The 27,854-nt window shown below is 36.4% G+C and overlaps 1 protein-coding gene across 20 annotated transcripts in view; it reads right to left on the bottom strand.

Annotated features, from left to right (window-relative positions):
• Positions 1-669: 669 nt before the first annotated feature.
• The window catches only part of POSTN (periostin), a 38,547-nt gene continuing 11,362 nt past the window's right edge, over positions 670-27,854 (bottom strand). The window contains exons 6-24 of one of the 20 annotated variants that reach the window (XM_075050508.1): positions 27,302-27,448; positions 24,572-24,713; positions 23,148-23,360; positions 22,853-22,987; positions 21,835-21,983; positions 21,169-21,305; positions 20,281-20,411; positions 16,766-16,896; positions 16,490-16,592; positions 16,074-16,141; positions 15,448-15,493; positions 13,191-13,238; positions 9,657-9,752; positions 8,949-9,038; positions 7,277-7,354; positions 6,792-6,872; positions 4,532-4,618; positions 2,446-2,484; positions 670-1,910 (exon numbers count right to left, since the gene is read on the bottom strand). In XM_075050508.1, coding sequence (XP_074906609.1) covers positions 1,870-1,910; positions 2,446-2,484; positions 4,532-4,618; positions 6,792-6,872; positions 7,277-7,354; positions 8,949-9,038; positions 9,657-9,752; positions 13,191-13,238; positions 15,448-15,493; positions 16,074-16,141; positions 16,490-16,592; positions 16,766-16,896; positions 20,281-20,411; positions 21,169-21,305; positions 21,835-21,983; positions 22,853-22,987; positions 23,148-23,360; positions 24,572-24,713; positions 27,302-27,448 — 1,962 coding nt within the window. In that variant the 3' untranslated portion in view covers positions 670-1,869. Of the gene's footprint in view, positions 1,911-2,445; positions 2,488-4,531; positions 4,619-6,791; positions 6,873-7,276; positions 7,355-8,948; positions 9,039-9,656; positions 9,753-13,190; positions 13,239-15,447; positions 15,494-16,073; positions 16,142-16,489; positions 16,593-16,765; positions 16,897-20,280; positions 20,412-21,168; positions 21,306-21,834; positions 21,984-22,852; positions 22,988-23,147; positions 23,361-24,571; positions 24,714-27,301; positions 27,449-27,854 lie in introns of all 20 variants that reach the window. The other 19 variants (XM_075050507.1, XM_075050512.1, XM_075050511.1 and 16 more) reach the window with 19 other exon arrangements.

Below are 27,854 nucleotides of genomic sequence, written 5' to 3'. Positions count from 1 at the left end.
CACAGGATAGGTTGTAATCCATTTTCTTGCCTCCTTCTGCTTCCTCCCCTGTTCCTGCACATACTTTATCTGTCAGTTCCATCCCATTTTCTTCCCCATCTGCTGCTCTTTTTTTGGGAGAGGAAAGCACAGACACATTCCTCCCCTATCATAATTACTGTCCTTTAAAATCTTACTTGACTGACAGTTCATGGTGGCACAGCAGTGAAGAAAGCAGATTAAAGTTAATGACTTTATGACAGTCAAAGGCCCCAAGGAGAGGCGACAGCTTCAGTTCACCCTCTAGGCAGTCCCAAGAGCTCTCATTCTCCCCTAAACGCTGTCTAGCTCTCACCAGGGTTAAAAGCTGTCCTTCCACCAAAGCACTATGACAGTAGATTCTGAGGTCGCCTTTTTGAGAGAGTCCAACAGCCCAGTAAGGCTACAAGGTGTATCAATCCCATTCAGGGAGTAGCGCTCATGGTATGTGATTATGGAATTAGGGAAGGTTTTTAATAGTATTTAAGGAGAGTGATACAGTTTAAGTGTATTAGCATGTGCTAAGTGAGAAAGGGAAGCATTGGTTTGCTTCTGTGAAAGCATATTTTTTAACTAACAACTACACTAAAAGCTTAAGAATATCTAGAATTTGCTTTACTATTAAAAAAAAAATTTACAAATTAAAGCAAGCACAGTTCAGCCAAATTCTTTATTGAGTATTTGTTTCAAAACAGAAGTATAAAAGCACATTAGATAACTCCTCTGAAACTTTGGTCTGCAGAATTAAGGCACTTTGAACGCATTTTTTTCTACTCCATGGCTAATTGTTTTCCAACTTTTGTTGATAAAGGCAAACAACTTTTATGAATACAAAACTAGACTTATAAAATTGACATAATTTACAGACAACTCCACATTAGTACCAGACATTAGCAAAGCATGTTTTGATATAAAAGCTTTCAGACCTAGCCTTATTTTTGTAACACCTTTTTCCATGCTGAGTTAACTGTTTGCATGCATTTTTATTTATCCCTTTTATAATCCACTTTAATAATCAAAAGACACATTTAGGGAAAAGTGGGAAAACACTTAAGAATCTCAGTATATGTATTGGTACAGGATTCCTTTAATGGGAATGATTTTTCTTATCAATAAAGAAGGCAACATGATCTCAAATGCATTTCAAGAAGCTCATAATGTTTGCTTTTTTTCTTTTTAAGAGCTTCCATTAGCCATGTTACTAGAAGGCACTTGGATACGCAATGCAGAACAAAAAAAAGGATACATTTAATATAAGGCGTATTTGTTTGTTTAGAAAAGGCAATATTACCGGTGTCATTATGACATTAAACACGTCATGAATTTTGACTTATAAAAAGCATACAATATTACTGAACCAAAAGTGCTATGTTAACATCTCATATTTCCTTAGATTACTCTAAAAGTCACCTGAAGTGATTTTTTTCTAGAAATGATCTAATTTCATTTATATTTCTTACTTAGTGGAAATAATAATAATAAAAAAATACACTCTGTATTGTTCCCTGCTCTTCTTGAATCCAATTCTGCAAACACTTACTAGCCAGCACAAGAAGGAATCCTGGTTCTACAGAAGTCAATGGCCTTCAGCAGTTCCAGGATCCCACCCTGCATAGTGCTTACTACTCAGAGCAGTTAAAGCACCCCCACTGGGCTACTCCTCCTAGTGAGCACTCTGCTAGCAGTGAGTATCTGCAGCGTCACATCTTTTTGTGGATTCATGGTTCAGTTTACATTATGTTATCAAAACAATGTCATTTTCTAACATTCTTGTTTTTAAAAAAAGTTTCTCTTCCTCTCAAAGACCATGCTGTTAATTTGTAATTCTGTGGATTCTAGCTTGGAAGGCTTTTAGGGATAAGCTAGTCTTGTCCTCCTTCTTGCTGTTCCCCCTGGGAAAAACAGAAAAAGAACCATAATTATTACCTATAGTTATATATAATACAGTTACACTATATACTGTATTTACTTGTGAAACAGACATGTGAAGAGGAAAGATGAAGCGTGATGCTGAATCTTTCACTCTTGTGCTGACAGCTAGGAAATTACAATGATCTCTCAGCTTCTTAATTGATCAAAATAATGTAGAATCAGTGAATTACAAATCCCATGGTGGGGAATCTCACAGTGCTAGACTCCAGAGTCAGAGCTCACTTTGACAGCTTTATTCTCATCTGAAATACTGTTTGACCAAAGCACACAATCTAAGTTGTTCTCACGTAGAAATATATATAAGAAAAAAGCTAGAAACCCAGAAATTAACAATACCAAGCTTTGTTAAAATTTCTTTTTTTAAAAGCATAAATGCAACTCTTTCTTTGCAAACTCTGATTTCTTAAGGGTATTTTTTTCCCTCCTGACTTTTAATGTAACTGAGAATAGTATTTGATGCATGTTAAAATGTTTAAATGTGTGTTTTGCTTTTACCTTGTGTCCTCCTGGTTGGTTGTTCTTTCCGTACAGGTGCTTCTAGAAAATAGAAATGTTGTAGTCAGAAGTTATTTGTAAGAACCTTTGAATTAAAACTCATCAGAAATGTTGGAAACCCATTGCTGATTTGTGAAGTTTAAGGTTTTCAGTAAGCTAAGAATTTTGTCCCATTAGCATGTTGACTTGATCACCTGAAACATGAATGTTCATAATACAATTCACATATTTCTGTCATATGCAGTCATCTATCAAGTCTTACCAACATTTCAAAAGTATTTTTACATTTTAACAGTATGCATTAATCCGTTATTCACACTGATCTCCTGCAGATGGTTACATGATGTAGGCAGGTGCCAGGACGTTTTGCCCATGCTCTTCATTCAACAAACACCATCTGAGACTGTCAGGGACGTACCAGCTCAGGTTAATGTACTGCCCAGGACTCAGTCTCAGCTTTTGGCAGAGGATGTCCAGGTCTGCTGTATAGACATTACTTTAGGAATTATTTATAAGTGATATGCTTGAAACTCAACCATCACAAGATGTTGGCCACATTTCCAGCTGTCTTTGGGGCTTGATGTGTAATTGCATTGTGAGTCCACAGTATGATTCCACATTGAGAGTTCAGAGACCTCTGTTTTAATGGGTCAAGTAGAGCGAGGGCTATTGAATAGGTACCACCCTCATTAGCACATACATCTGTTTTCCAAAATACTGACTCAGTGAAGCTATGGACACTTCTTCCTCCTTCTCATCCAATCTTGAGACATTTTTAAACCAGATGTCTCCTCATTAGGAGGAAAAATATTTCACAAGCATAAGAGATAATTCTTCTGTTACTGTCACAGAAAGGTTACTGCGGTGTTTTTCCTTCTTCACAACCATAAAGTACTTGCTTCTTCACTTAACCAGCTGCAGTCAGTTGTCTTTTCATCCTGAGGTACAGGGTATATAAATGCATAGCCCTGAGACACAGGCTTCACCTCATTACGACTGAGGCTAAACACTGGGTATCTGCACCAATGTGACTGAAAATTTCAAGCTCTGTGCTGCCTGGACAAGGACAGAACAGGGTCCATCCAAAGTATGCTTTCCACACTTATATGGTGTCCATACAATTATGCTTTCAGGTAAACCTTATGGTTGAAGCTCACACCTGTCTGTCATTTTTAGTAGTCGACTTCCCTGCATGCCTTGTACTACTGAACATTGAAGTTATACGAACACTATGGTATACCTTCAGTATTTAGCATAGGCTTCAAAATTTAAGAAGTAGAAACATATTTATTTAACTTCATTCTCTACAAACCATAATACTCTTTCCTATGAATTTAGTTCAAAGGCTGACAGAATAACTTATTCTGCATTGTTAGAATTAGAATTGGAAAAGAACATACATACAAACACAAAAGAAACCTTGAACAAGCTACTTCTTAAGTTTGAATGAAGATCATTAGAAAAAAAAGATTGTTAAACTTGAAGAACAAATTCCTGGTATAAAGCCAGGCTAAGTTGTATTGGGCTCCTTTAAGAGATTTACTTTGCACCTCGACACCATTCAGCTTTTTCAAACCCAAGAGCTTCCCTCATTTAACAACAGGATAAGGATAGAGAAATTCCAAGACCCTGTGAGACATTTTTTCAACCCCAGAGGTTATATTCCCTCCACCCTCCACCCACTTCACCCTTCACATCAACAGATCACAGTAACACTGACAACAAATAACTCAAGGTAAAAACAACTCACGTGGTCTTCTTCTGGATGTGCTGCTTAGAGAAAAGGCAATTCTTACGCTGCGTATTCCTTCAAATGTTTTACCTAAGCTTTGCAGTTAGACATTTCCTTTTGTCTACTATGCTTGCCAAATCTTTTAGTTACTTTTAGCCACAAGATAAGCCTCAATGTTTTTCTCTGCAACATCAGTGAAAGAATTCTTTTCCAAAATAATTATAAAACTCTTCTTGCTAAAATACTGGCTTCAGACTCAAGTAATTTTTGTGAATAGATACTATAAAACCCCACCTGGAATGATCACTTCAGACAAAGCAGTCTTAGTGATACTGGATTTTTAGACAAACTAACCTTCCAGATGGACTTTCTTGATTTCTCTCTCGATAATCTGTGGCTCTCCCTCAATTACTTTAGTAACCTTGGTGTACTCAGTTCCAGCTATGATAAGCATCAAAAACAAATGAGTTAAATCTGGCATAGCATTTTTCCATATGCAAGGAGCCTTCAGTGGAAACAATGTCATTTTGGGGGTGTAGGTGTATGCAGGCCACCATGTTATTCATGCCATAAGGTCCTGCTGATTTTCTCAGCCCTGCCACAGGTGATTCCTTCTCCAGGGCTGAGAGTCATTCATCGCAATCTTGGCTTGAAGTTCTGTTTCAGCAAAGACTGCCAATTCTAGTAAGCGGTGCTGGATGTTCTACGAGTAGATTACAGCCCATGTGAAATAATTCTTTTACTTTAGGCAGTGGTAATACATTCATTTGTGACTGGACTTGGGTTTAAATGCTTAGGAAATTTTCAGTAAAACATAAGTAATTTGATGTAGACTATAGGGCCATAAAGCATTATCACCAACAGCCATAAAGCAGCATGTGTATCTGCTTTTGTTGGCTAAATGTATGGTAAGGTATTATTATGGCAGCCAAGGGTAGCTGACTGGATAAATCATGGAAAAGATAGAGAAAAATCAAATTAAAACAGACAAAACTGCCTATTTGGTCCATTCTGTAAAGCAAGGTGCTTATGCAAACTAACATATAATAGCAAGGAAAAATAGCAAGAATTCAAGAGACAATGTTGTGTTTTTCAAATTTACTACGAGGAAACTATTTATCTCTTTTCCATACACCTATAGGATCACTGTAAATTGTATCCTTACAGATTATGTCTATTTAATTGTATACCTCTGTAACTGAAAATGATTACAATTACAATTGTAGTTAGATTCTGGCATCAGACCTGTCACCAGAATTTTGAACAGTTCTTCAGATAAAGTTTGATCCTGCTCTTTACTGCCTGGTTGACATCAGTAGAACATAGTCCAGTATATGGTGGGATTTTCTGGCTATAATTCCTTTCATTTTCAACTTTCCTTTTAAATATTCAACATTGAAATAGGCATCTCCAGAGGGGAGCTCTTTTCACATAGCTGGGACATCTAAGATGAAAAACCCTCTGAAAGTTCCTATTTCTCTCCAATGATTACAGGCAAATCCTAGCTTAGATGTGTAAAACTAAGATTTAGATGTTTAAAACAGAAGAAAGAAATACAGTCAACAGTATTCATAGCCATATCTTGGCTTTTCTCTAAGACTAGCCGTATCATCAACTAGCATGGTTTTGTTTGGTGAAAAGCAGACATCACTAAATTTTTTACTTTACTGAAGTCTAAGTCACATCCACAGAATAGTGCTTTTGAAGGGCTACAAGATTTAGCTCAGTGAACACAGAGCTGGCTGTGAGCTACTTCACTGGTATTCAAGTTTGTAATTTACTAAAAAGTGAACATAAACTGATGTGGCTTCAGTTCATTTATGCCAAAAGAAACATCCGTACGTATTTTTGAGCTTCTGACTCAGATTTACACTAACATTTACTAAAACCACAACACTTGAATTCTTTTTTTATTCCCCATTGCTATTATAGACAGTTTTTCTAATCTACATTAAGCAGAGAACATTCCAAATTCATAGATGAAGATTAATTTCATAAGCACAAGTTCTTTTACCAGTTTTCTACAGCTACTGGTTATATATTGCCAAAACTGTTAGAATTAAGAGAGCAAGAAGGAAAGAAAACCATTCCTTGGAATGCTATATTTGAAGAGAATTAAAGTTAATGCCTTGATATCCATCACCTGTAAGCACTAAAAGAAGGATGCTAAACATGCCTTTAATTATTAACTTGAGGGCAATGAATATTCATTTCTGCAGAACTGATAAGTAAGATGAATTTGGCCTATTACAATATTTTCCACTTCATAAGTGTTTTTCACAGATTTAAATTTGATGAAAGAGAGTTCACTGCTAGTGGAATAAATCTTCATTGCTCCCCTGAGTTTTAATTAGATAACTTTTTAAAGACTGAAAAAACCCAAATAATTGTTTTTTTCATGATAAATATCATAAAAGAATTGATTAATCAAACTTTGGTGCTTATTTCCATTTCACAGACATCTGGCACTTCATATACGGCATTCTGTTTTTTCTCCCATTAAAATTACACTTCTGCTAGGTCAGTCTTTAAAATGTTGAGATCAACATATCTGAGAGGGGTTTCAGTTATCATAACCTGTTGCAAAAAGGTTAGTTATAATACACTGAATTACCTCCCTGCAGAAGTCTTTTGATTTCTTCATCTTCAAGCAAATGACCATCACCTTCAATAAATTTGGTCACCTTGGTAACCTCTGATAGGATACAGGTTATGGCAAAAAGTTGATTTACAGAAAACATTTGACAATCGTGTAAAAGCATATTACTGAATTAATCCTGTCATAGCATTTTGCTAAATTAGAAAATTCATCTCTTGTGATATTAAATTCCATGTAAACACTGAAAACACCATGTTTTGTGGTGAACATACCATACTATATATTAGACCCAGGCAGCCTCAACTCTTGAGCTGACTGAAATGTGAAGATCAGAGACTTAAACCAGAATGTTAGATTTGGACATTTCTTAGGTTCTGAGGTTTAATCTCCGGGTATAATTTTGCAGTATGAGCACCTTTGCTGAAAACATGGAGTATCCATTCAGTAATTACTTAAGTAATATTTTTTTTTTTTTCAAAGAAGAAAACAAGGATACTAACCGTCTTCAAGCAATTTCTTTAACTTTTCTTCATTGTCTGAACCACCTGCAGTAATTCTGGTATATTTTATTTCAGGACCTGGAAAAAGGATGTGTGTAAGACAGTGACTTCAATCAGATCTAATAGGATTCCCTTTCAAGTTATTTTTTCCTATTTAATGCTTAGGATGGTTCCATGGTTGACATGCCTTAATCTGCTTTTATGATCATTTTATCTTTCACTGTGTCCCAAATTAAACTGAAAGACGGTTACAAATAGTATTTAAAGCTATTCAGAAAAGTACTTTGACAAATTTAAAATACTTATAGTAAATATCTGATTACATTCTTAAAGTAAGACACAGTTTTAAACAATTTGGGGTCATAGATCAGGTATTTCCTGAGTGCAAAAAGAGTCTGGGTCCACTGTTGTAAATAGACATTGGTTTTATTACTGCTATGAATCATTTGAGAGCTTAATATTTGAGATTCTTTATCAGTTTCTACTACAGAGAGAAGAGTAGGAAATAGCAGGTCTGAAAGGCTGGCATTTTACATTATATTGACCAGTTTATGTGGGATATTAATGAAACTTGAATTTGAGAAATAAGAAAATGGTATTTTATTTTCTCCCCCATAAATTCTGTTTTGAAAAATAGTCCCAAGTTTATTCAGAAACCACCAATGTTTTTCATTCGGTTTTCTTCATTGTAGTCAATAGTTGTACGAGAATAACTTAAGCCTGGTTCTTTATTTCCCTCTTGCTTGAATGACTTCTTGAACTGAATTTTAACATTTTCTAAATAAGTTGAATATTAAGACTTTCTGCTAAGTCAATGTGTTCCTATAACACTGTCTTTCCCTTACAACTGCTCTGGCAGAGAGAATTTTAATGGCAGCATTTAAAGTGATATTTAACCAAGGGGGTCAAAATGTGTTAGCACGGAATTTGTGGCTGCTTAAATACGCCTCACTCCACTTTCCAACTTCTGTGAAGTTTCTAGGATTCTTAAAGAAATATCTCTGTAGTAGGTGAAATATAATTAAAATTGGCCAGAGTTTGAAAGTTACTGCGGGAGAAAATCAAGGGACACAGATGCACATTAATTGTGTCTTGTATTAGCTGAATACAAATGTCTAACTTGTGCATGTCAGATCAATTGAGGCCCCTCCTTACAGAGAAATTCTTTTTCTGAGATGATTGTCAAGGGAGCCTGGGATAACAAGCAAAAGTAGGTATCTACACACTGAAGGTCTACCTTTGGTCAAATGAAACCTACCCGGAGATATAAAACCCCAAAGTTCACCAAAAAAAACCCAAACAAACCCAACCTAATAAACCAACAAACTTCCTTCTACAGCAAGGCACACTAAAAAAAAAATAAAAATGCAATATAATCAGTCTCATCCTGAAATGGCAGCAAGAAGCTTGCAAAAGCAGACACTTTGCAAATACGTAAAAAAAAGACAAGTTTTCATTGTTTTGCATGCTTTTTAATATTGTTGCCATTTCTGTATACGTGTGTATTGCACACATGGCCAGAATTTGAGCCATACATAGGCAGTGGGAAACATTAGGGAAAAATTAATCTCTCCAGGAAACGCAGTTTAGGCATTAGGACAGAACTTAAGATGTGTTACTTTTGTATGTAATGGTGAACTCTACTAAGTATGAATAGCTCAGCATAATTTACCTTGAATAATTCTTTCTTCTGTTACTTTTTTCTCTGTCACTTCCACAGGTCGCCCATCAATTATTTTGGTGTATGTTTTAATAATTGGTTCTACAAGGATTTTTAAATTGAAGACATTAATCAAGTGATGAACAGTGTTACAAGTGCTGTTTCTGAGATGCTGAAACTCACTGAAGCACCCAAGGAAATACCATAGCATATTTTACGAAAAATAAAAAAATGTTCAGAGGAGACCAGGAACCTGAAGCTTCCTCCAAATTTAGGATGGTTAAATGCTGTTTTTCCTTTAAAAGCACCCTAGAGGTGAACTTCCCAATGCCCCTAGCAAAGATGAATGCAAAATTTACCTCTCTGTGATAAAATTGCCTTTCTATCACAGAATCACATAGTGCATTTTTTACTTCAGGACAACAACCAGCAAATAATTCTTAACTGAGACATGGTATGTCAGCATGCAGAGCATTTCTAACACTGTCTTGACTGTAGCTATGGGACACGGGTAGGCAAAAATGCCAATTTTTTGAAATGCATGAGAATTGGGAATGAAATGATGCAATGAAATTACAACACTTTCAGAAGGTCTTGTTAAAAACAGAACAGTTGTCTCACATATAACATGAATCACCTACATAAAGTAGAAACTGACTGGGAATAGTGAATGTTTCAAATTTTAACTAATACAAATTGAGTTGCTGAAAGCATACTAACCTCCATGAATCACTTTAGTTATTGTCTCCCCTTCACTGACTATTTTGAACTCAGGTTCCCCTTCAATTAATTTAGTGAGCTGTGTGATAGATGGGTCTGTGACATAGGAAAAAAACAACATGTTACAAATAGTCATAAAAATATTTATGGTATTCCACAGGGCTGAGATGAAGCTAGCATTATCCCTCCTACCCTATATAACCTAGATGAATATAATGGAGAATTTTGTAAATCTGAGAAGCCATTTGCAGCAATGCTGTACAATCTTGCACTTTTTCCCATCCTATCTCAAATTTAGATCCTATTGCACACTACTTACAACTTTATTTTTTTTTTTTTTTTTATTACTGTGTATCTGACATTTTTAACATTTGTTGACAAGTCTCCAGCAAAAAGCAGATCCTCAGCAGCTGAAAGGAAGTCTTCGCCTGTACATATACTGGTAAGAAGCCTACTCTGAGGCGTTGCTGAAATCTTATAGCTATTGTTCCACCAGTGATCAGCATGCAAACTATTCTGTGAAAACTTAGAAAAGAACTAGAGAAAGGAATGTTTGTAATGTTATTTCCTACTAACTGTATAGATATCCAAGAAGAAACTAGTTCTTTTAATCAGAATTCCCTTACGTTATTTTGGGCTTTTTTTTAATTTATTGTTTGGGGATTTTTTTTATTTGGTCTATTTTTTATTTTTTTTTTTAAGCTACTAAGACTTGGCCAGTGGTCACCCAGCTTAAAGAAAAAAAATAAAATTAATAAACTTCAGAAATCAACTGGAATGGCTGTAAGGATATTTGTAGCATTAGTGGCTATCATTCTTTGAGTTGCATGGGAGAGGTCATCTTGACTTCAATAGCCAAACAAGCCTCTTAATCTTGTGCAATCCCTACAGACCACACTGATACAAATATACCTCTGACTGACATGCTGGAGCAGCAGATACTAAATAAATTAGGAACATACCATTGATGCAGTCAATTAACAGGAATAACATGGTTCTTCTGTAACAAGTGTTACAGCCACATCTTATACTTCAGAAGTTGCTGTAACACACACTTCCCTTATTCCCTATTCAGAGTTAGAAACTTAACACAGTCCATCTATCTCATTGGCCTTAAAAATCCCTTAAAAATTTTTCTTTATATGAATATATGTAGAAGTCAATACTGCACAGATTTCTTTTTTAAAAAAAATTACTGATCAGGATTTTAATAATAGCTTTTTAAAATGTGTTCTTGGTCTTAATTGTTGAAAACAGTACAATTCAGGTTAACTAGTGACCTTCAATAGTTACAAATCCAAGCATATATATTTGTTTGCTTTTGCAACAGAATATGATTGTATAAGTTAGACTTTAGAGCAAAAGAATTCATTTATTTGCTGCAGATGAGATGATATGATAGGATCATAATGATGCCCAGTTATTATAGAGTTCTATTCATCTACTCTGAGTTTTAAATAGCTGAACAACCAATTGCATTTTCTTTTATTTTCTAACAGGTCTGGCTGAAAAACATTCATAAACATTTTAAAGAAGCAATCTTACAAGATTCATTCACTTGCTCCTGTTTTAAGTTTAGAGGCATTTTTGCATGTTGAGAACCCATTAAATACCAATATACATTGATAAAAGTGATGAATATTCATGAGAACATGTATTTATGAATGTTTATAAATCCTTTTATTTATTTTTAGATTTTTAAATTACTGTACCTTCCCATGTGACTGATATAACAGATATACACAAAACAAAGGTAAAGCCACAGTTTGCTATAGTGCCTAGTCTAGGACCAATCCTCTGAACATTTAATCCATTAAAATTTGGGTTTCAATCAGATTTAACTCTTTAGATCCCTTTAACTTGCATATGGATGGACAATGGAAGCACAACTCAAGTAGAAAACATTGAGACAGGAAAGGGCAGACGTCACCCTCTAAACATGGGGATAGTGGTGGTTTCTCTTTTTTTTTTTTAACTGAAATCTCCTTTCCATCATGATCTGCTAGAACTTCCTGACATATGTTGCAAAAATTAACATGCAACTTTGCAGCTTTTTTCTACAGACAGTTGCGGGCTTATGTGGTTTTGATGGGAGCTGCTGCTCACTACTGTTCCTATTAGCAAGCTCAGAAGGGCCAGAGTTGGCTTTATGGGGTCTATTTCTGAATCATCAGCAGAAAGGCTGTACTGGCCAGAGATCGCTCCCTGGAGTGTGTCCCGAAGCAGAGACACTATACTGGCAATGGAAACGAGTAACTCCTCAATACTCACTAACTTGTATTTTTTCTCTCTCTGATGAGTAACAGTTATACATTTAACTATAGAAATGCCCAGACATTTCTTTCTTTTTTTTTTTTTTGGTTTTGTTTTGGTTTTTGGTTTTTTTGTTTTGTTTTTTTACAGAGGGTTTTGTTTCAGTTAACTTTCAACTTCTAAACATTGTGTAAATCACCTAAACGATATGCCCTGTCTCTGGGTTTAACACAGAAGAACAGGTACTTTCAGAGAGTGATTCACCTTCGTCATAGGAAGATTTCTAAAATATCTTGGATGAATTACCATATGGAATCACCTATTAGTATTATTTATTGTATTATATTGACATTATTCATTTTATTTTATTTCTATTATTTATTTATATTGCTCTGTGGATCTGATTTAACGATGGAGACTAGGCAACAAATATCAGCATATATGTTAGATGGTGTCTAATCCTAAGTGGGATAAAGCACAGACAAGCTGCTGAATGAGCAAGCTCATGTCACTTCTGCTGGGAGGAAGCCCTCCCAGAAACAATGATTAATCAGTCTGGATAAAATTTTTGCAAAACATTTTTAACTGCCTTTCTCCTCAGTTGAGCTCAACCAGATTCTCCCTGAGCATTTTTATTTCAATGGGAAAGGGCAGCTCATTAGCAGTGTACCTGGTCTAGGTTTTTTAGTTAAGTTATGAATCACAAGTGATTTTGACAGTCCCAGCCCTTTTTTTTTTTTTTTCTTCAGTCCCACCACTAATTTTAAGTCATGCTTTTGCCTTGAGAAATTGAAAAAGAAAGTTTGGCTAACCGTCCTTTCCAGGCATCTGACAGATATTGATATTTAGAACTGATTGAAAACTATAGAAAAATGAAGTGATTTTTTTTTTCTTCAAAGTGTAAGAAACAAATCTACTTAATTTTTAAAAATAACTTTTAATTTAAAAAAAAGTTGTTTTTTTTTATTGAAAGTATAATTATATTTGGGACACTTAAAAGAAATGGTTTGAAAAAAAAGATTGTTTAAAAAATATTTTTTAAATGCCCATAGAAAAAGAAGAAAATCCATTTAGGGAAAACAACAGTGGGAAATCTTTTTATATAAAATATTTCAGCCAGTTCTAATTGCAATATTTGTATCTTTGCTTTTCCAGCAAAGTCCTGAACTTCCTTGAGTTGTTATGTACAAAATGCATCCTGTTAAAGAAATATATACAATATATATTTTGTATATGTATATGAACATATACAGAAATATATATACTAAGGGCATCATTTACCTTCCTTTCTGATGATGGGCTGGACGTTGCTTTCAATTATGTTAATTTCTGCAAGTATAGAAAATGGAATATAAAGCACATTCCATTCTTACAGTTTCTTTATGGTAACGATCAGTTATATTTGGTCTGGTCACAAAGATGTGGATAAAAACACAGATATTAATGGATGGAAAAGTAACTCAAAAGGATCTAGAGTATGGATCTTGGATCTAGTTACTACATGGTGGTGTATGGAAGTCACCTGCAGAGTGAGTCTGCTGTCATGCTGTTTGCCTTTCTTTGTGCCTTCTGAAACCCACTGGTCATGAAACCCATGATAATGAAAGGTACATAATAATAATAATGGCTCATACAATTCCCTGCATAAAGATTTGCACAATTCCCTGACATATCTTAAATTCTAATCTTGTCCTTTTCATTAGGGAGCTGACCTTGTAAACAGAGGAAACCCTCCGACATTCAGAGCTATTCTTACACTCGATAGAATGTCACAGAGACCATGACTGTGGTGCCCTTGGGAGATCAAGTTGTCCTTCTACACCTAACACAGACTCAAGTATTCATTGAACAACTTTAATAGATCATTATTTGACTCTTATCCATTCACAGGTAGAGGAGCCTTCACTAGTAGGGGTCCCAGCCTTCCCATTCCTGCATCCAGATAAGTCAACAGTTACAGCTTTCTCGATGTCTGACATTGACCTCCCTTGCTTCAGTTTACAGGCAGTGCTTCTCGTGCTAGTCTCACTGGCCATGGGAGATAGAATCATAGAATATCTCAAGTTGGAAGGGACCCGTAAAGACATTGAGCCCAACTCCCTGATCCTTGCAGGACTACCTAAAACTAAACCATATGACTAGGAGCATTGTTGAGACACTCCTGAACTCTGACAGACTTGCTGCCGTGGCCACTTCCCTGGGGAGCCTGTTCCAGTGACCGACCACCCTTCTTGGTGAAGAACCTTCTCCTAATGCCCAGTCTGAACTTCCCCTGACGCAGTTTCATTCCATTCCCTCGTGTCCTATCGCCAGTCACCAGAGAGGAGATCAGCACCTCTCCCTCGGCTGCCCACCGTGAGGAAGCTGTAGGCTGCCATGAGGTCACCCCTCAGCGATGAGGTCACCCCTCAGCCTTCTCTTCTCCAAGCTGAACAAACCAAGTGACCTCAGCCGCTCCTCCTAAACCTTGCCCTCGAGACCTTTCACCATCTTGGTCGCCCTCCTCTGGGACACACTCTAACAGTTTGATGTCCTTCTTGTATTGAGGCACCCAAAACTGCACACAGAACTCGAGGTGGGGCCGCACCAGTGCGGTGTAGAGTGGGACAATCCCCTCCCTCGACCGGCTAGCGATGCTGTGCTGGATGCACCCCAGGACTCGGTTGCTCCTTTTGGCTGCCAGGGCATGCAGTTGACTCATGTTCAACTTGCCATTAAGACAGATTATTCTATTTGTTGTTCCAAGAGTCTTTTAACTTCAGCGTGTCCAGTCTCAATTTTCAAAAGCCTAATGTGATGGTCTCAATTTTGACTGAGAAATTTAAGTAGAATCCTATAAAAATTTAATCATCTGCCTAAATTCCTATTCCCTCACAAGCCAAAGCTTTAGCAGGATCTTTGTCTTCTAACGGTTTGCTTCAACAGGTTGTCCTTTATATGCGGAAACTAAATGCAAATCCTGAGAAAGGCTGCAAGAGAACAAAAAAGGTTCCTTTTCTACATTTACTCCCTAAAAGAAAATGGTAAGAACAACTGCCTCCCATACAAGCCTCAGTTTTGTACATATGGGAAATAGGTGGAACAGGTATAACCTGTCCTTCTGGAAGAATTTATGAAAAAGAAAGTATCTCGATGCAGATCTTGGTCAATAGTACTTGGAGAGTCAGTACAGTACGATACTACGCCTTGGAGAGAGAGACAGTACAACTCTGCTGTGCACCAAGCACTGGACCTTGGCTAAAAACTGAAAACCAATCTTTTCCATGTGTATCTTGCCTACCCCAAAGAGTTTGAACAGCTTGCTTCAGGGTTACTTTCCTGTCACACATCTGGAAAGGGAAAAAAATACACAGTAGCACAACAGCCAGAAACATTCTACTTTTGAGTCCTTCTCTTCCTGTGCTTCATTGGCACATCTTACTTTCCCAGAAATTGTTTTCTTTTTGATTGAAAAAAAAGATCTACAATTCAAGATTGGAATTGGCAACATTTAAAAAGCAATCTCAAACCCATCTGGAAGTACTTAAAATGAACTTACTGTAAAACGTCAGTGGAATCTCTTTGAAGGCACTGCCACGAACAAACTACAAATACAGAAAAGTAATCTTAAAATTTAAGAGAAAGAGCACTTGCCTTCTAGTTTCCTAAGGAGTGTGGGTAGGATTCACTGCTTCATTGATCTAAAAGTTAGGCTATGCTATTTGCTTAGGTCCTCTCATTCATTGTTGAGGGAGAATGCAATCTCAAGATGATAGCTGAGATATATAAGGATGCCTATTTTTCTCCACAGGCTATTGAGGCTGGTGGGTTTAATGACACAGCAATTTAGCCACTCAATATTTCTTTCAGAGAGGGATTGCCTCAAGGATTTAGAAGTGATTTATTTTGCTGGAGTGATACAATGTACCTGAACCAAAGAGCAGATTTGGGCCAGTTCACACTGGAGTTATCCAAATGCAAATATTCTACAATTATTTGGTATTGAAAAACATAAATTCTAACTAGTGAGTGCAGTGTGTCATTCATAATTATACTTGGGTAACTGGGAGCTATTGAATGTGTTGTCCACTGAAGAAACAGAGGGACAGGAGAATCACTTATGAACTATAAAGTACACGGTTTCAAAGATCCCGCCAAAAAGACAAAGGGATCATTAAAGAGTACCTTAATTTGAATGTACTTAATCAACTTCTTCAGGATTGTGAGCAACTGATCATTTCCAACAGGCAGATCTGACAAAAGAAATAGGCATGTAAGAGGAAACATACAACTGTGTTCATTTTACTTTCATTTACAGTGATCAGGGGATGCAATCACTCTCAAACACTCACACCTATACATTCTTCCATATCAGTGGAAAAGATAGCCTATGACATCTTGTCTTCCATATACTTGACTATCACAGAATTTCAAAATTGCCATGGTTTCAAGCAAGGTTGAGTAGTAAGGTAAATCTTCTGTTTCTTATTCCACATAGGAATTGTCTCTTTAAAGGACTTAACTTTTTTAAGTTATTGCACCTACATAAAATGTAAAGAGATTCAGAAAAGTGTGTATAAATTCCATGAACTAATACTCACCTGCTGGATATAGGAGTTTATCAATAACATGAATGACACCATTGGTTGCCATGAGATCAGATTCTCTTGATTTCAGTTCATTAACAAGAAGAGTATCATTCACCTGGTAAAAGATGAAAAGAGAACATAAGTTATAGGGGCACGAAAAAACAACCCCAAACCCTAATGTAACATTCAGAGAAATGCATCCCATTCTGTAATGTGGATAGACATGGAATGCCAAATCCCTGTTACAAGGCCGTCTGTATCACGGAGAATTCTTCTTCAACACTTAACTGTTTTCAAGTAGAGTTTCCCTCCTTGGATGGTTTTGAGAATGTTTGTCACACCAGGCTCAAAGCCACTTCCAATGAAAACTCCTTGTGTCAAGTGGTAAAGAAGAATATTCCTGAGAGCATTTTTGTCTCCTATTTTAAAAGAAAAGGAAAGTAGGAGTAAAAATTAAATGGTAATGGATAGTTCTCTCTGGAAATTCTAAGGATTCACACAGGCTTGAGCTAGAACTAAACATAGTATGAATGAAACTACCACGAACACACACAATTTCAATCTGTTAAAATGATGATAAAGGGAAAAAAACAACTATATGACAAAAAGGCATTCAGAACATAATTATAGAATGACAGAATGGTTTGGGTTGGAAAAGACCTTAAAGATCAACTAGTTCCCACCTCCCTGCCATGGGCAGGGACACCTTCCACTAGACCAGGTTGGTCCAAGCCCCGTCCAGCCTGGCCTTGAACACTGCCAGGGATGGGGCATCGACCACCTCTCTGGGCAACCTGTGCCAATGTTTCACCACCCTCACAGTAAAAAATTTTTTCCTCATATAGTCTGAATCTACTCTCCTTTAGTTTAAAGCCATTACCCCTTGTCCTATCACTACACTCCCTGTTAAAAAGTCCCTCTCTGGCTTTCCTGCAGGCCCCCTTTGGGTACTGCCAGGCTGCTGTAAGGTGTCCCTGGAGCCTTCTCTTCTCCAGGCTGAACAACCCCAACTCTCTCAGCCTGCCTTCATGGGAGAGGTGCTCCAGCCCCCTGATCATCTTTGTCGCCCTCCTCTGGCCCCCGTCGAGCAGTTCCATGTCTTTCTTATGTTGGGGACCCCAGAGCTAAACACAATCAATCATAAAGATGCTATGAGAACTCCTATACAGAAGAACAGAAAGTGGCCAGCATTTTCCTATTTTTTCTGTATTATTTTCTCTTACTTGCTTGCACCTCTAATCAGATTTTTTTTTTTGCCCTTTTCTTAAATATGCTCTACAAATCATTTGCAAACACAGTAATTTCAGGACCACTAAGCAGTCGGTAATATCAAATTTCACCAAGCTACTAAATAAACACCAGCCTTAACAGTGTTGCAATTAAAGGGAACCATAGCTAACCGTTAATATAATTATTCTCTTGTGGCAACACCTTTCTGAGACGACTGGGGATAACTCACAACTCTTTATATAAAAACACATCTATACTTGTAAATATAGTGTTTCCCACCTGGAGCAGGAGAAAGTTGCTATTTACTTCAGGCAGAAAAGGAGGAGTCATTTGGAGTGCTGGTTTTGACTGTACTTACAGAGTACAGACACAGCTTGGAAAAGTTGGGGAAAAAAACCCTATTCTAGGGATGATTTCCATATTTCAAAGTTTGACATTCCTAATTGGGAAGAAAGCAAAAAAAGCCAACATTTTCAAGACTGTCTTAGAAAGGAAATGGATTCTGGAGCTCAGGGTAGTGAACTGACAGGGCTTTCTGGTGCCCTGGGTCCATGGAGGTTCAGAGTCGTAGGATGGGCTGTAGGAATACCCATAACTTCTCCAGGAGACAGGGTACCAAGCAGAGCAGTCTTTAAACACATCTGCTTGCCACTACATGGAATATTGACCATTCTATTACAAGTCTCATGTTAGCATTACAGGCTGATATTGATTGTTATTAGGAGTTTCAGCCTTGATGAAACTGCAATGGAAATACTGTCTGGTTATAATTTTTTCCTGGTGTCTCTTTCAGTGAATATTTTCCTTTTTCTGCTTTTTGCTTTGATCACTGATACTAATGCAATTCACTTTACTACTGAAATGCAATTAAATTCTCTTTTTCTTCCTACTAAAATTAGCACTGAGATTTTGTGACTGGACCATTCATAGATAGCGTCAAGTTATATACAAAGCCTAAACATGGCCATTCAAAAACTGTTTTCACAAACTATCAGATTACCTTTGTTCTATGCCATAATGGTTACTGGGTAAAATAATCTTTGTTTTCTGTCATTCTTACAGATAAAGAAAGGATTTTTTTAATATTCCTTAAAAAAATTACGTATTTTAAGGTTTAATTTTTATGGAGAAAGCAACATAATGTCTTTAAAGAAAGCCAAGACAGAACTACAGAACGTAATCTGACACACAAAAATGGACATTGTGCAGTAAAAAAATAACGAGGGTAAATTAAATTCTCATCTGCCAAGGAAAGGAAGTAGAAACTGAGTCACAACAATAGGAGAAGATAGTACAAAAACCCCTTGAAAAGCAGAATGGCGCATAATTGTATTCTTAATTAGAGAAGTAAAAAATGGCATGGGCCTTGGGTACATGATAAGTTGTGAATTGAAGACAAAAATAACAGACCTGATAAACTCAGTCTTAGTTAATAAAATAACTATGTAGTCCAATAAAAACAGAACAATGGCATTTATCCAGTTACTTCAGTTCACAGCCTTGAGACAAGCTTCATTTCATTTTCTAGCTATCTAATATTAGTCATTTAGGCTGTTCTTTAGTGTTAGTCACTAGAGACACACCACACTAGAAGGTAATTTAGACCACTATCATAACATTAAATGGCTGAAGAGATAATTCAAATTCCAGTGAGTTAAAGGCTGTATAGAGCTAGGGTTGCTGCTTTTCTATGTTCTGAGCTGGACTCTTTGAAGTCATTAAGGATTCATGGGATTTGGCTTCATGTCTTTGAACTTTGATCTGAAAAGTGCATGAGCAGAAAAGTGACTGACCTTCTGGATGTGGGATTCAAGGCAATCACGGGATTCAAGGCAATCACTCCTCCTGCACTTGTGCACAGGCCAGATTCACATTACTCTCAAATAAACTAAAAATATTTATAGTGCTGTGGCCACAGTCTACTCCTCTAGTGGGAAATTCTGGAGGACATTTGAAGTAGTCTCTGTGCATTTCTTCTCTTACAGAAATAAAGTATGATATTAAAGAAATTACTTCTAAATCATGTGAAAAATCTATGTAATTCCAGAGTTTAAAAGCATAAGATGGAAAGAAATTACATAAATTCACATTTAGTAATATATATTCAATATTTAACTTGTAGAGCACAAGTTATATCAGAGATCACTGGGTGGAGGCAGAGAACAGAGAGGAAAGGAAAGATAGGAACGTCAATACTACATATCTTTTAATGCAGTGGTCACAACTAGAAAAGAAACCTGATAGAAGAGACCTTTCCATTTAAAGAATCTGTGGCAAGGTCAAATGATGAAAAGTTGAAGCTAATTAAATGAATGCAAATTTTTACTTGGAAGGTAATTACACCTTGGAATAATATATCAAGAATTTAAATTTAAATTCGGGTTGGATGCTTTTTTCCAAAAAGATATTTTCTCTAACCCCCAAGAAGGAATTAATTTTGGGAAGCCCTATGACCTGCTCTGCGCAAAAGGTAAACTGTTTTATCAGACGTGTTTTGTGTAAGAAATGCATTAGCCACCTTTCCCACCGATTTTTACTTTTGCTTATATTTCTAGTTTTCTTATGTTACTTACTTATCAATATATCCTTATCATCATCAGTCAAACCTTTAAAGGCGTCGTTAGTTGGAACAAACAGAGTCCATTTTCCAGGCTGTGACAAAACATCATCTAAATCTGCAGCTTTCACCAGACTGAGGAAAACACTGTTTACAGCAAACAGACAAAACACAAATACATTCCGTTGAAGTAACTATACTTGGGTCCAGGCACTTAGTTCCCTCATTTTTTCTGATAGTGCATCAATTTTCAAACACTCTCCCTGTTTCCCAGAAATAAAGACAGTGGAGGAGGAAAATGAGAAAAAAAGACAGTCTTAAGAGTAACAGACTGAGCACAAAAGATTTGAGAAAAAAAAAAATATTGGCAGCCTGCATCAGAGCAGAATTCATCAAATATAAACCCCACAGATAGAAGAGATGAAGGGAGGATGCCAAGGATAGTTGCTTTCTCTAGGAGTATTGAGATACTTGCAGGAAGGGGACAGAATAGGTACTGGGAAGGGTATGCAATCATGTTGCACCCATCTGGAATTGTACTACTCGTTAATTAAACCTCCAGACTCCACTGCATTTATAGCTTTGGATGCATCATCCAACCCCTTTTGTCCTCTGACTCCTCTCATTCTGGTGTCTTACTGACTCCTATGTGCCGTTAACAACCGTCCTAGCATAAAGTCTCGGAGCCCTTTCAGCACAGAGCTGAAGAAGAACATATTTTCTTTTTTATTCCCCATCCCCTGACTTTTTTTTTTTTTTTAAGGATGTAATACCCCCTCCCCTGCCCTCCCTGTTCTCCAGTATCCAACAACCCACAGTCCACAACTAGTTCTCAGACCAGCTGTGCTGTATGTACAGTTACCCTCTGTAGGAAAACCTCAGTGCTGAAAAAACTGCTACTCACCTAAAACGCTTATCATTTCTCAGCATTTCATGTAATGTCTTTTCTGCTGGATTGATGATCTGTCTCAAGATGTGAATAAAACCGTTCCTTCCTTCTTTACTTCCTCTGACCATGCACGAATTTTCAATACATACAGCCTGATTAAAAGACAAACAAGTGTAGCTATTTACACAATGAATAACTTAAACATATTTGATAAAATGAGATAGAGGCATACTTTCCAAGAGGCTCCTAAATTTAAAAATAATATTCATATGTATTTCCTGAAGTCAAATTGTGTGTTCTTACCAGGAAATCTGGTATTACTTGAGAAAGCAAAAGTAGCAAAATCTTGAGTAAGTTAATATTGTGTAAATATTTCCAAACTTGATTTTTTTGTTTCCCTTGAGAATGTTCTTAATTGACTCTAAAAAAAACTAGCTTTAAAACTTTGTAATTAATGGAGTGCCAGATCTGGAAACCTGTTTCGTTTTCCCAAGGAGTCTTCCATGCAAACAAACTTCCCAAAGTTCCTTTCACTTTTTCCCAGCCTAAAACCTTAAAGATTTTGCTAGAGTCTCGTAATGGCAAACATTGGAGGTTTCATTCAGCTTTCTCTTCTGTTCTTTCATGATTCTTCATTTTCATAGCTGGGATACATATTGTTAGAAAGCCCTGTTCACTTACTGTGCGATACAAAAACACTCTAAGCAGTTTTCCTCCAATTGTCTCCAGCTCTTGTCCATTGTACAGTTCATTGAGCCCAACTTTCACATTTATAACGTGATTCTGCAGGATTGTTTTAAGGCGGCGTTGATCCATCCTTAAGGTGTCATCTACAAAGCCATTTAGATATTAATATATAGTGATTTATATAGTGATTTTTCATTTGAATAAGGTTAACTGTGGATGCTATATTAAAAGACCATGGAAATATTGTATCTTTCTTTGAAATGCTTGAGTTAAGTGTTGGACAGACCTGTGTACACAGAAAATGAATTGTTAAGTAGTTTCTACAAATTGCCATTCCTTAAATTCGGTAATAACTTTTGACATAGCCCTGATTAATTACTATAAATAATATAGCTGATAATTTATATATGGGCCTGCTCCATCTTCTGAATTACTGCTGAACTTCTTATTACAACTTTTCCTTTCTGCATGTGCACCTTAAAACCTTTCCAAATTTGCTTCTGTGGTGGTGAGTTAACCAAATTCTTGGGGAAAACTTAGGATGCCCATGTAGTCGCTTCTGCAAATATGCGAACACCTGTTTTATAGTATATTTGTATCAATTTCTCTCTGCTTCAATGTACTGGAAAATACCAATCTTCTTGTATAAATTTTTTGAGAATAAACAAGTTGTGAATCTAATACAAGTAACCCAAAGATTAAGGGAACCGGCAGTTCATTAATACCTTTCCTTTCCCACAAACTGTCTGTGCATATTTTGTATCTTGTTTTAGTGATACTATTTCCGTTAACAAATGATGCCATTAAAAACAAACTGTGCAGCCTGGTCATTAGGCTTTTTTTGTCTTTCTGCATGGTATGTATTTTGAAAGGATGAAGTATCTCTATTTCTCTATGGCTCTCTTTCCTTGGGACTTAGAACAAGTACTGGAGTTTATTTCAAAAACTGTCAGGGTAGCGTATATTCTTGTTCATTTTGACATTCAGAGCATAATCTTTTAAAGCTACTAACCTGAGAAAGCACCATTCAGAGGTACCAGGAGAGTGTATTGGCCTTCTGGTCTTAGAGAAGATGCCAGTCCTAATTGTATCATGAGGTCTGTAAAAGTAGTCTGCTGGGCACCCCCAAGCTCAATGACTTGCTTGGCTGCAAATAAAGGAATAAGAAACAGTATTTTAACACACAATTTATTCCTTTTCCTGATTTGGATTCTCCATGCTTATCCATAATAATATATCTGAGGTAATCTAGGTAATATTATGACAAACATCATCAGTGTAACAAGTTTTTCATCCACATCACTGACCGGAATCAGGAATTAGCACTTCATCAATGAGGTGGATAACACCATTGCTTGTCACAATATCTTTGCGTTTCACCATCTTCGCTCCATTCACAGTCAGACTTTCACCATCACAACCAACTTCAACTGTGTTTCCTTCCAAGGTTTCATAGGCAGCTCCACCTGTGATGGCTTCAGAGCACTGCATAGTATTTAAAATATGGAACTTCACGAGAGCTGCGGAGAAAAGAGCAGGAAGTTCACACATAGGTGTTTGGACACATATATTCATATATATATATATATAATTCACATATAGGTGTGGAATAAATTACATGTACACTATTTTTAATACTTTACCAGCTTATCTAGCATATTTGCTTATTTGCACTCATAGATTCTTTATCAAAAGTTATTTATATGAGAATTGATACTATGGGCCTCTAAACAACATTTATGGTCAAAAAGCTTTGGCATCCATTATATTATGAAAACTATACTGATTATGCTGCAATCAGCACGTAACCAAGTATATAACTCAGTGACTGCAAACGATATGCTTCAAATGGACCTCTGAGTACAAAACTCTATAGGCTATGCAAAGTCAGCCCCACATTTATGTTTTGTTATGCCTTACTACGTGAGATTCACTGTACTATCCTCTGTGTGTAACAAAAGAATCAGCCAAAAATTCCTGAAAACAAAACAAAAAAACAAACAAACAAACAAACGTAAAAAAAATGTGGTGCTATTTCAGGATTCCATTTTTAGTCATTATCTCAAATTAAAATTAGCCCAGATCCCTCTTTTCATGATTCTCCATTGAGATACTCCACAGTGACTTAATCAGGCTATAATGAAATGATGGAGAACTTGTTTAGTGCAGTGGAGCTCATAAATAAGAATAGCAAGGTAACCTTCCATTTCTTAGTGGTTCCATAGAAATGGAACCTTCTATTACATTACTGTTCACATAACAGACTGATTCAGTTATTAAGTTTTTTGTAGTTCTCAGAAGAATAAATGTGCTGACTTACAGTTTGTCAGAATATATAGTCTAAATTCAGTTCAACGTACAGACAGAACTTGCCTTTTACAAGAACATGGCCTTTTTGTATGAAAAAGCGATTCATGAGAAAGCTATTAGAGAATCCCACATTCAGATAGCCCTGCATTTCTAGAGGCAGGACTCTCTATCAGAACTATGCAGCTGAGCTATTAGAAACATCAATGCGCCTATATTTTCACAGTTTCCTTTAAACTGTTTTGGAAACTAAGTCCTCAGTGAATTTGAATCCTTAGGTAACTGGAAAAATCAGACAGAAGAAATAATTCCTCCCACATGTATGAAAGTACAGGTGCTAAATTTCAGAGCTACTAGGATAATGTAGTTTCTACCTCCTTGATCTACTAACCTGTATTTTCATTTGCAAAAAAAGGTTACATACCTTCAGAAGCCACCTTGTCACCCATGATCCTTTCTAAGACTCCCCTTGGAAGTCTCTCAAAAGCTTCATTAGTAGGAGCAAAGAGCGTGTAATGACCAGGCTTTCCAAGAATATCCAAGACATCTGATGTGATAGCAGCAGCCTAGAAAATAAATTTGGTTTTTAATACTGGTTATTTAAAATATTAGCAAAGTACATTATATGTCTAGTTTCACCGAGTGCCCACAAGCACTTTAATGCTAGACTGAGATCAGTGTTACAGAAAGATGAAAACATGAATTAACAAAAAAGAATAGATAATTGATTTTGTGGGAAAAATGTGTCGATATACCAAGTTACCTCCTTAATTTAGCACACAGTAATCAATAAATTCTGATAGAGGTGACAACAGGGCAGAAATTTTTATTATTATGGCCTGAATTTTTAAATGAAAAATGTGAACATGCAGGTTTTGACAAATTAGATCAAAGCGATAGTCTATCAAAGCTGATAATTTGCCCCTGAAATAATAAAAAATGTATCATGGGTATATGACTAATTTGATTAAATGCAAGGAGGAGGTTTTGAATCACAACAGGAGGCTGAGGGGTGACCTCATTGCTCTCTGCAGCCTCCTGAGGAGGGGACGTGGAGAGGGAGGTGCTGAGCTCCTGTCCCTGGGATCTGGGGACAGGATGCCTGGGAATGGTTCAAAGCTGTGCCAGGGGTTCAGACATGATATTAGGAAGGATTTCTTTACCGAGAGGTTGATCAAACACTGGCACAGGCTTCCTGGAGAGGTGGTCGATGCCCCAAGCCTGCCAGTGTTAAAGAGGCATTTGGACAATGCCCTTAATAACTTGCTTTAACTTTTGGTCAGCCCTGAATTGGTAAGACAGTTGGACTAGATGATCATTGTAGATCCCCTCCAACTGAAATTATCCTATTCTATCTCAGGCTTTGAGGCCAGGAAAAATTAGCTCCAGGTTTTTAATCCCTAAGATGTTACTCAGCTCTGGACATTAAAAAAGTAAAGTTAAACACAACTGATGAAAAATTCTCTACTTTCTAGTGATGAAGAAAAGGTAAGCAGTCTGAACTAAATAAAACCCCATTCAATATTTTTCAAAAAAGTATTATTTCCCTTTTATTCCTTAAATAAACCTTCTTAACTTGCTTATAAATCTCCTCTGTACAACCTCACAATTTGGGTGTTTCCATTATTGGATTAATCCTAAAAGAGAATACTATAACAATATATATTTCTTTGGTGGCTGCAACTTGTCCTCATTAGAATCAAAGACTGAAGAAAAAGAACAAGGCAGGAAAAGTAATTAAAGATATTGTGAGAATATATGATGGATTAAAAGGATAATATGATAGAGTATGACAATATAAATTATGAACAGATTTTCTAGAAAAAGAACATATGTAAAATTGACAAATCTGGACTTGAGTAAAGAATTTCCTCTGTCAAATATGAAATATTATAGAAATATCTATATTATAGATATTATATATTAAATATTAAGATAGAAAGATAAAGTGCATATGAAACTGGTGAACTGGAAGATGGGAATAACCATGTTAAAAGAAATGTCATATTAGAGTCTCACGGCTGATTTTGTTTAATGGTTTTATTAGCACATTTGCTTTTGGAGCCAAAGTCATTAAAGTAGTATGAAGTGCAGAGGTATGCACACAGGAATTAGCAGGTGTATGTGCTATAAACAGGGACTTCACCCTTTGAAAAGTCAGAAAGGCAGAGTGCAATGTGAAGCAACTGGAAGAAAAACAAGCATGATGCTAGCATCTATCCTGGAAACCAGTAAGTTTTTTTCAAGCAGAGTTAGGGAGGTATGCAAGTCAATATAAAAGGAATAGGTAAGACCTTATCTAGGATTAGGTGAAAACATCTGCTTAGAGTTCACAAAAGTTAAACCAAAAGAGAAGAGATACAAGAAAGAATGCACAGGGAAAAATGAAATAGAGAGGGCTTGTTTTTCAACTGGAAACTCAAAAGGGTTGGCTTTTATATTCAGTTATTTAAAGGGATTAAATGATGTGGTTGCCTATAACTGTCATGGACTGAATTTGAGGGTTTTTCCACCTTTATGCCTCTGCATTTAATTTTTTTTTTATTTATTTATTGAGGAAATGAAGGAGGGAAAAGGACAACTGCTATTTGCAAAACCATGGCAGTTTATTTTAAACATGTGCAGCATGAAATCCCATTACACTAGGCAGACATATATTCTAGAAGAAGAAGAAATTAGAAACCTGGACAGAAAAAAACGCTGCTGCTTCTCTGCAAGAAAAATCCTTCCTATACGTATCTACCAGTGTTCTGAAACTTGCTATAAGCCAGGTTCTGGAATTTATTTGGATTTTTTACCATTTTTTGTCATCCATTTTGAAACTATTCTCATTTATCTAGCACCAGACACTGTAATATGCTCACACGTTTCATTACCTTAGTGCTTGAAGAAAAGACACACTTTGTGTCCAGGGACACATTCTGTCCTATTGGTGTTGTCTTATTTGATCCACAAAAGAGCAGAAGCAGACTCCTTATGTAAAATATGCTTTGCCTTTTTGTATAGCTAGACTTGCAATATTAGCTGGAGTTCTTAATTTATTTCTGTCTCTTACCGAACTAACCCTTCTTACTTCCAGGTATGATACACAAATAGAAAAGAAAGAAGAAAAAACTAAAAGACCAGAGAAGCATTTTTATTTTTGTCTGCTTACTCTAAGAGATGAAAGGTCATCCTCAACTTCAATGAAATCTTGAATGGTATTTCCAACAGCGGTCAGGACGCGATCGATGACATGAACAGCACCATTGGTAGCAATCTGGTTGCCATAGATGACCCTGGCACAGTTAACAGTAACAACCTATATTTGAAGAATCAAGGAGTAGAAGATTAAGCATTAATTTGATCATATACTTGGAATCTGATTCTTACAGTTTGGCAATGTATATACTGTACATTATGTATTCACTGTTGTTCTTTCAGTTTTTATTTTAAGTTTTAAGTAAAACCTTGTAAGATTTAAAAAGCTGGCTAAGATTCTGGAAACCTGGCAGCAGATTTATTCAGGCTACATTGATTTTATAATTTTTTACCAATGTAAACTGTAGTCCAACATAAACATTTTGATGCAACAAAGATGAGTGACTTAACTGGGAGATTTCTAGCATTTATAAAAATGAATTTTTTTCCAGCCAAAAAATGGATGTGTCCCTCCTACAATCTTAAATGCCTCTACCATGCACTCCAATTCAAATAAAAGATCTGAT

This window comes from Buteo buteo, chromosome 18 (assembly GCF_964188355.1).
Source record: "Buteo buteo chromosome 18, bButBut1.hap1.1, whole genome shotgun sequence".
Lineage (NCBI taxonomy): Eukaryota > Metazoa > Chordata > Aves > Accipitriformes > Accipitridae > Buteo > Buteo buteo.
The sequence above is the reverse complement of the archived record's forward strand: the minus strand, read 5'-3'. Positions and strand labels throughout refer to the sequence as shown.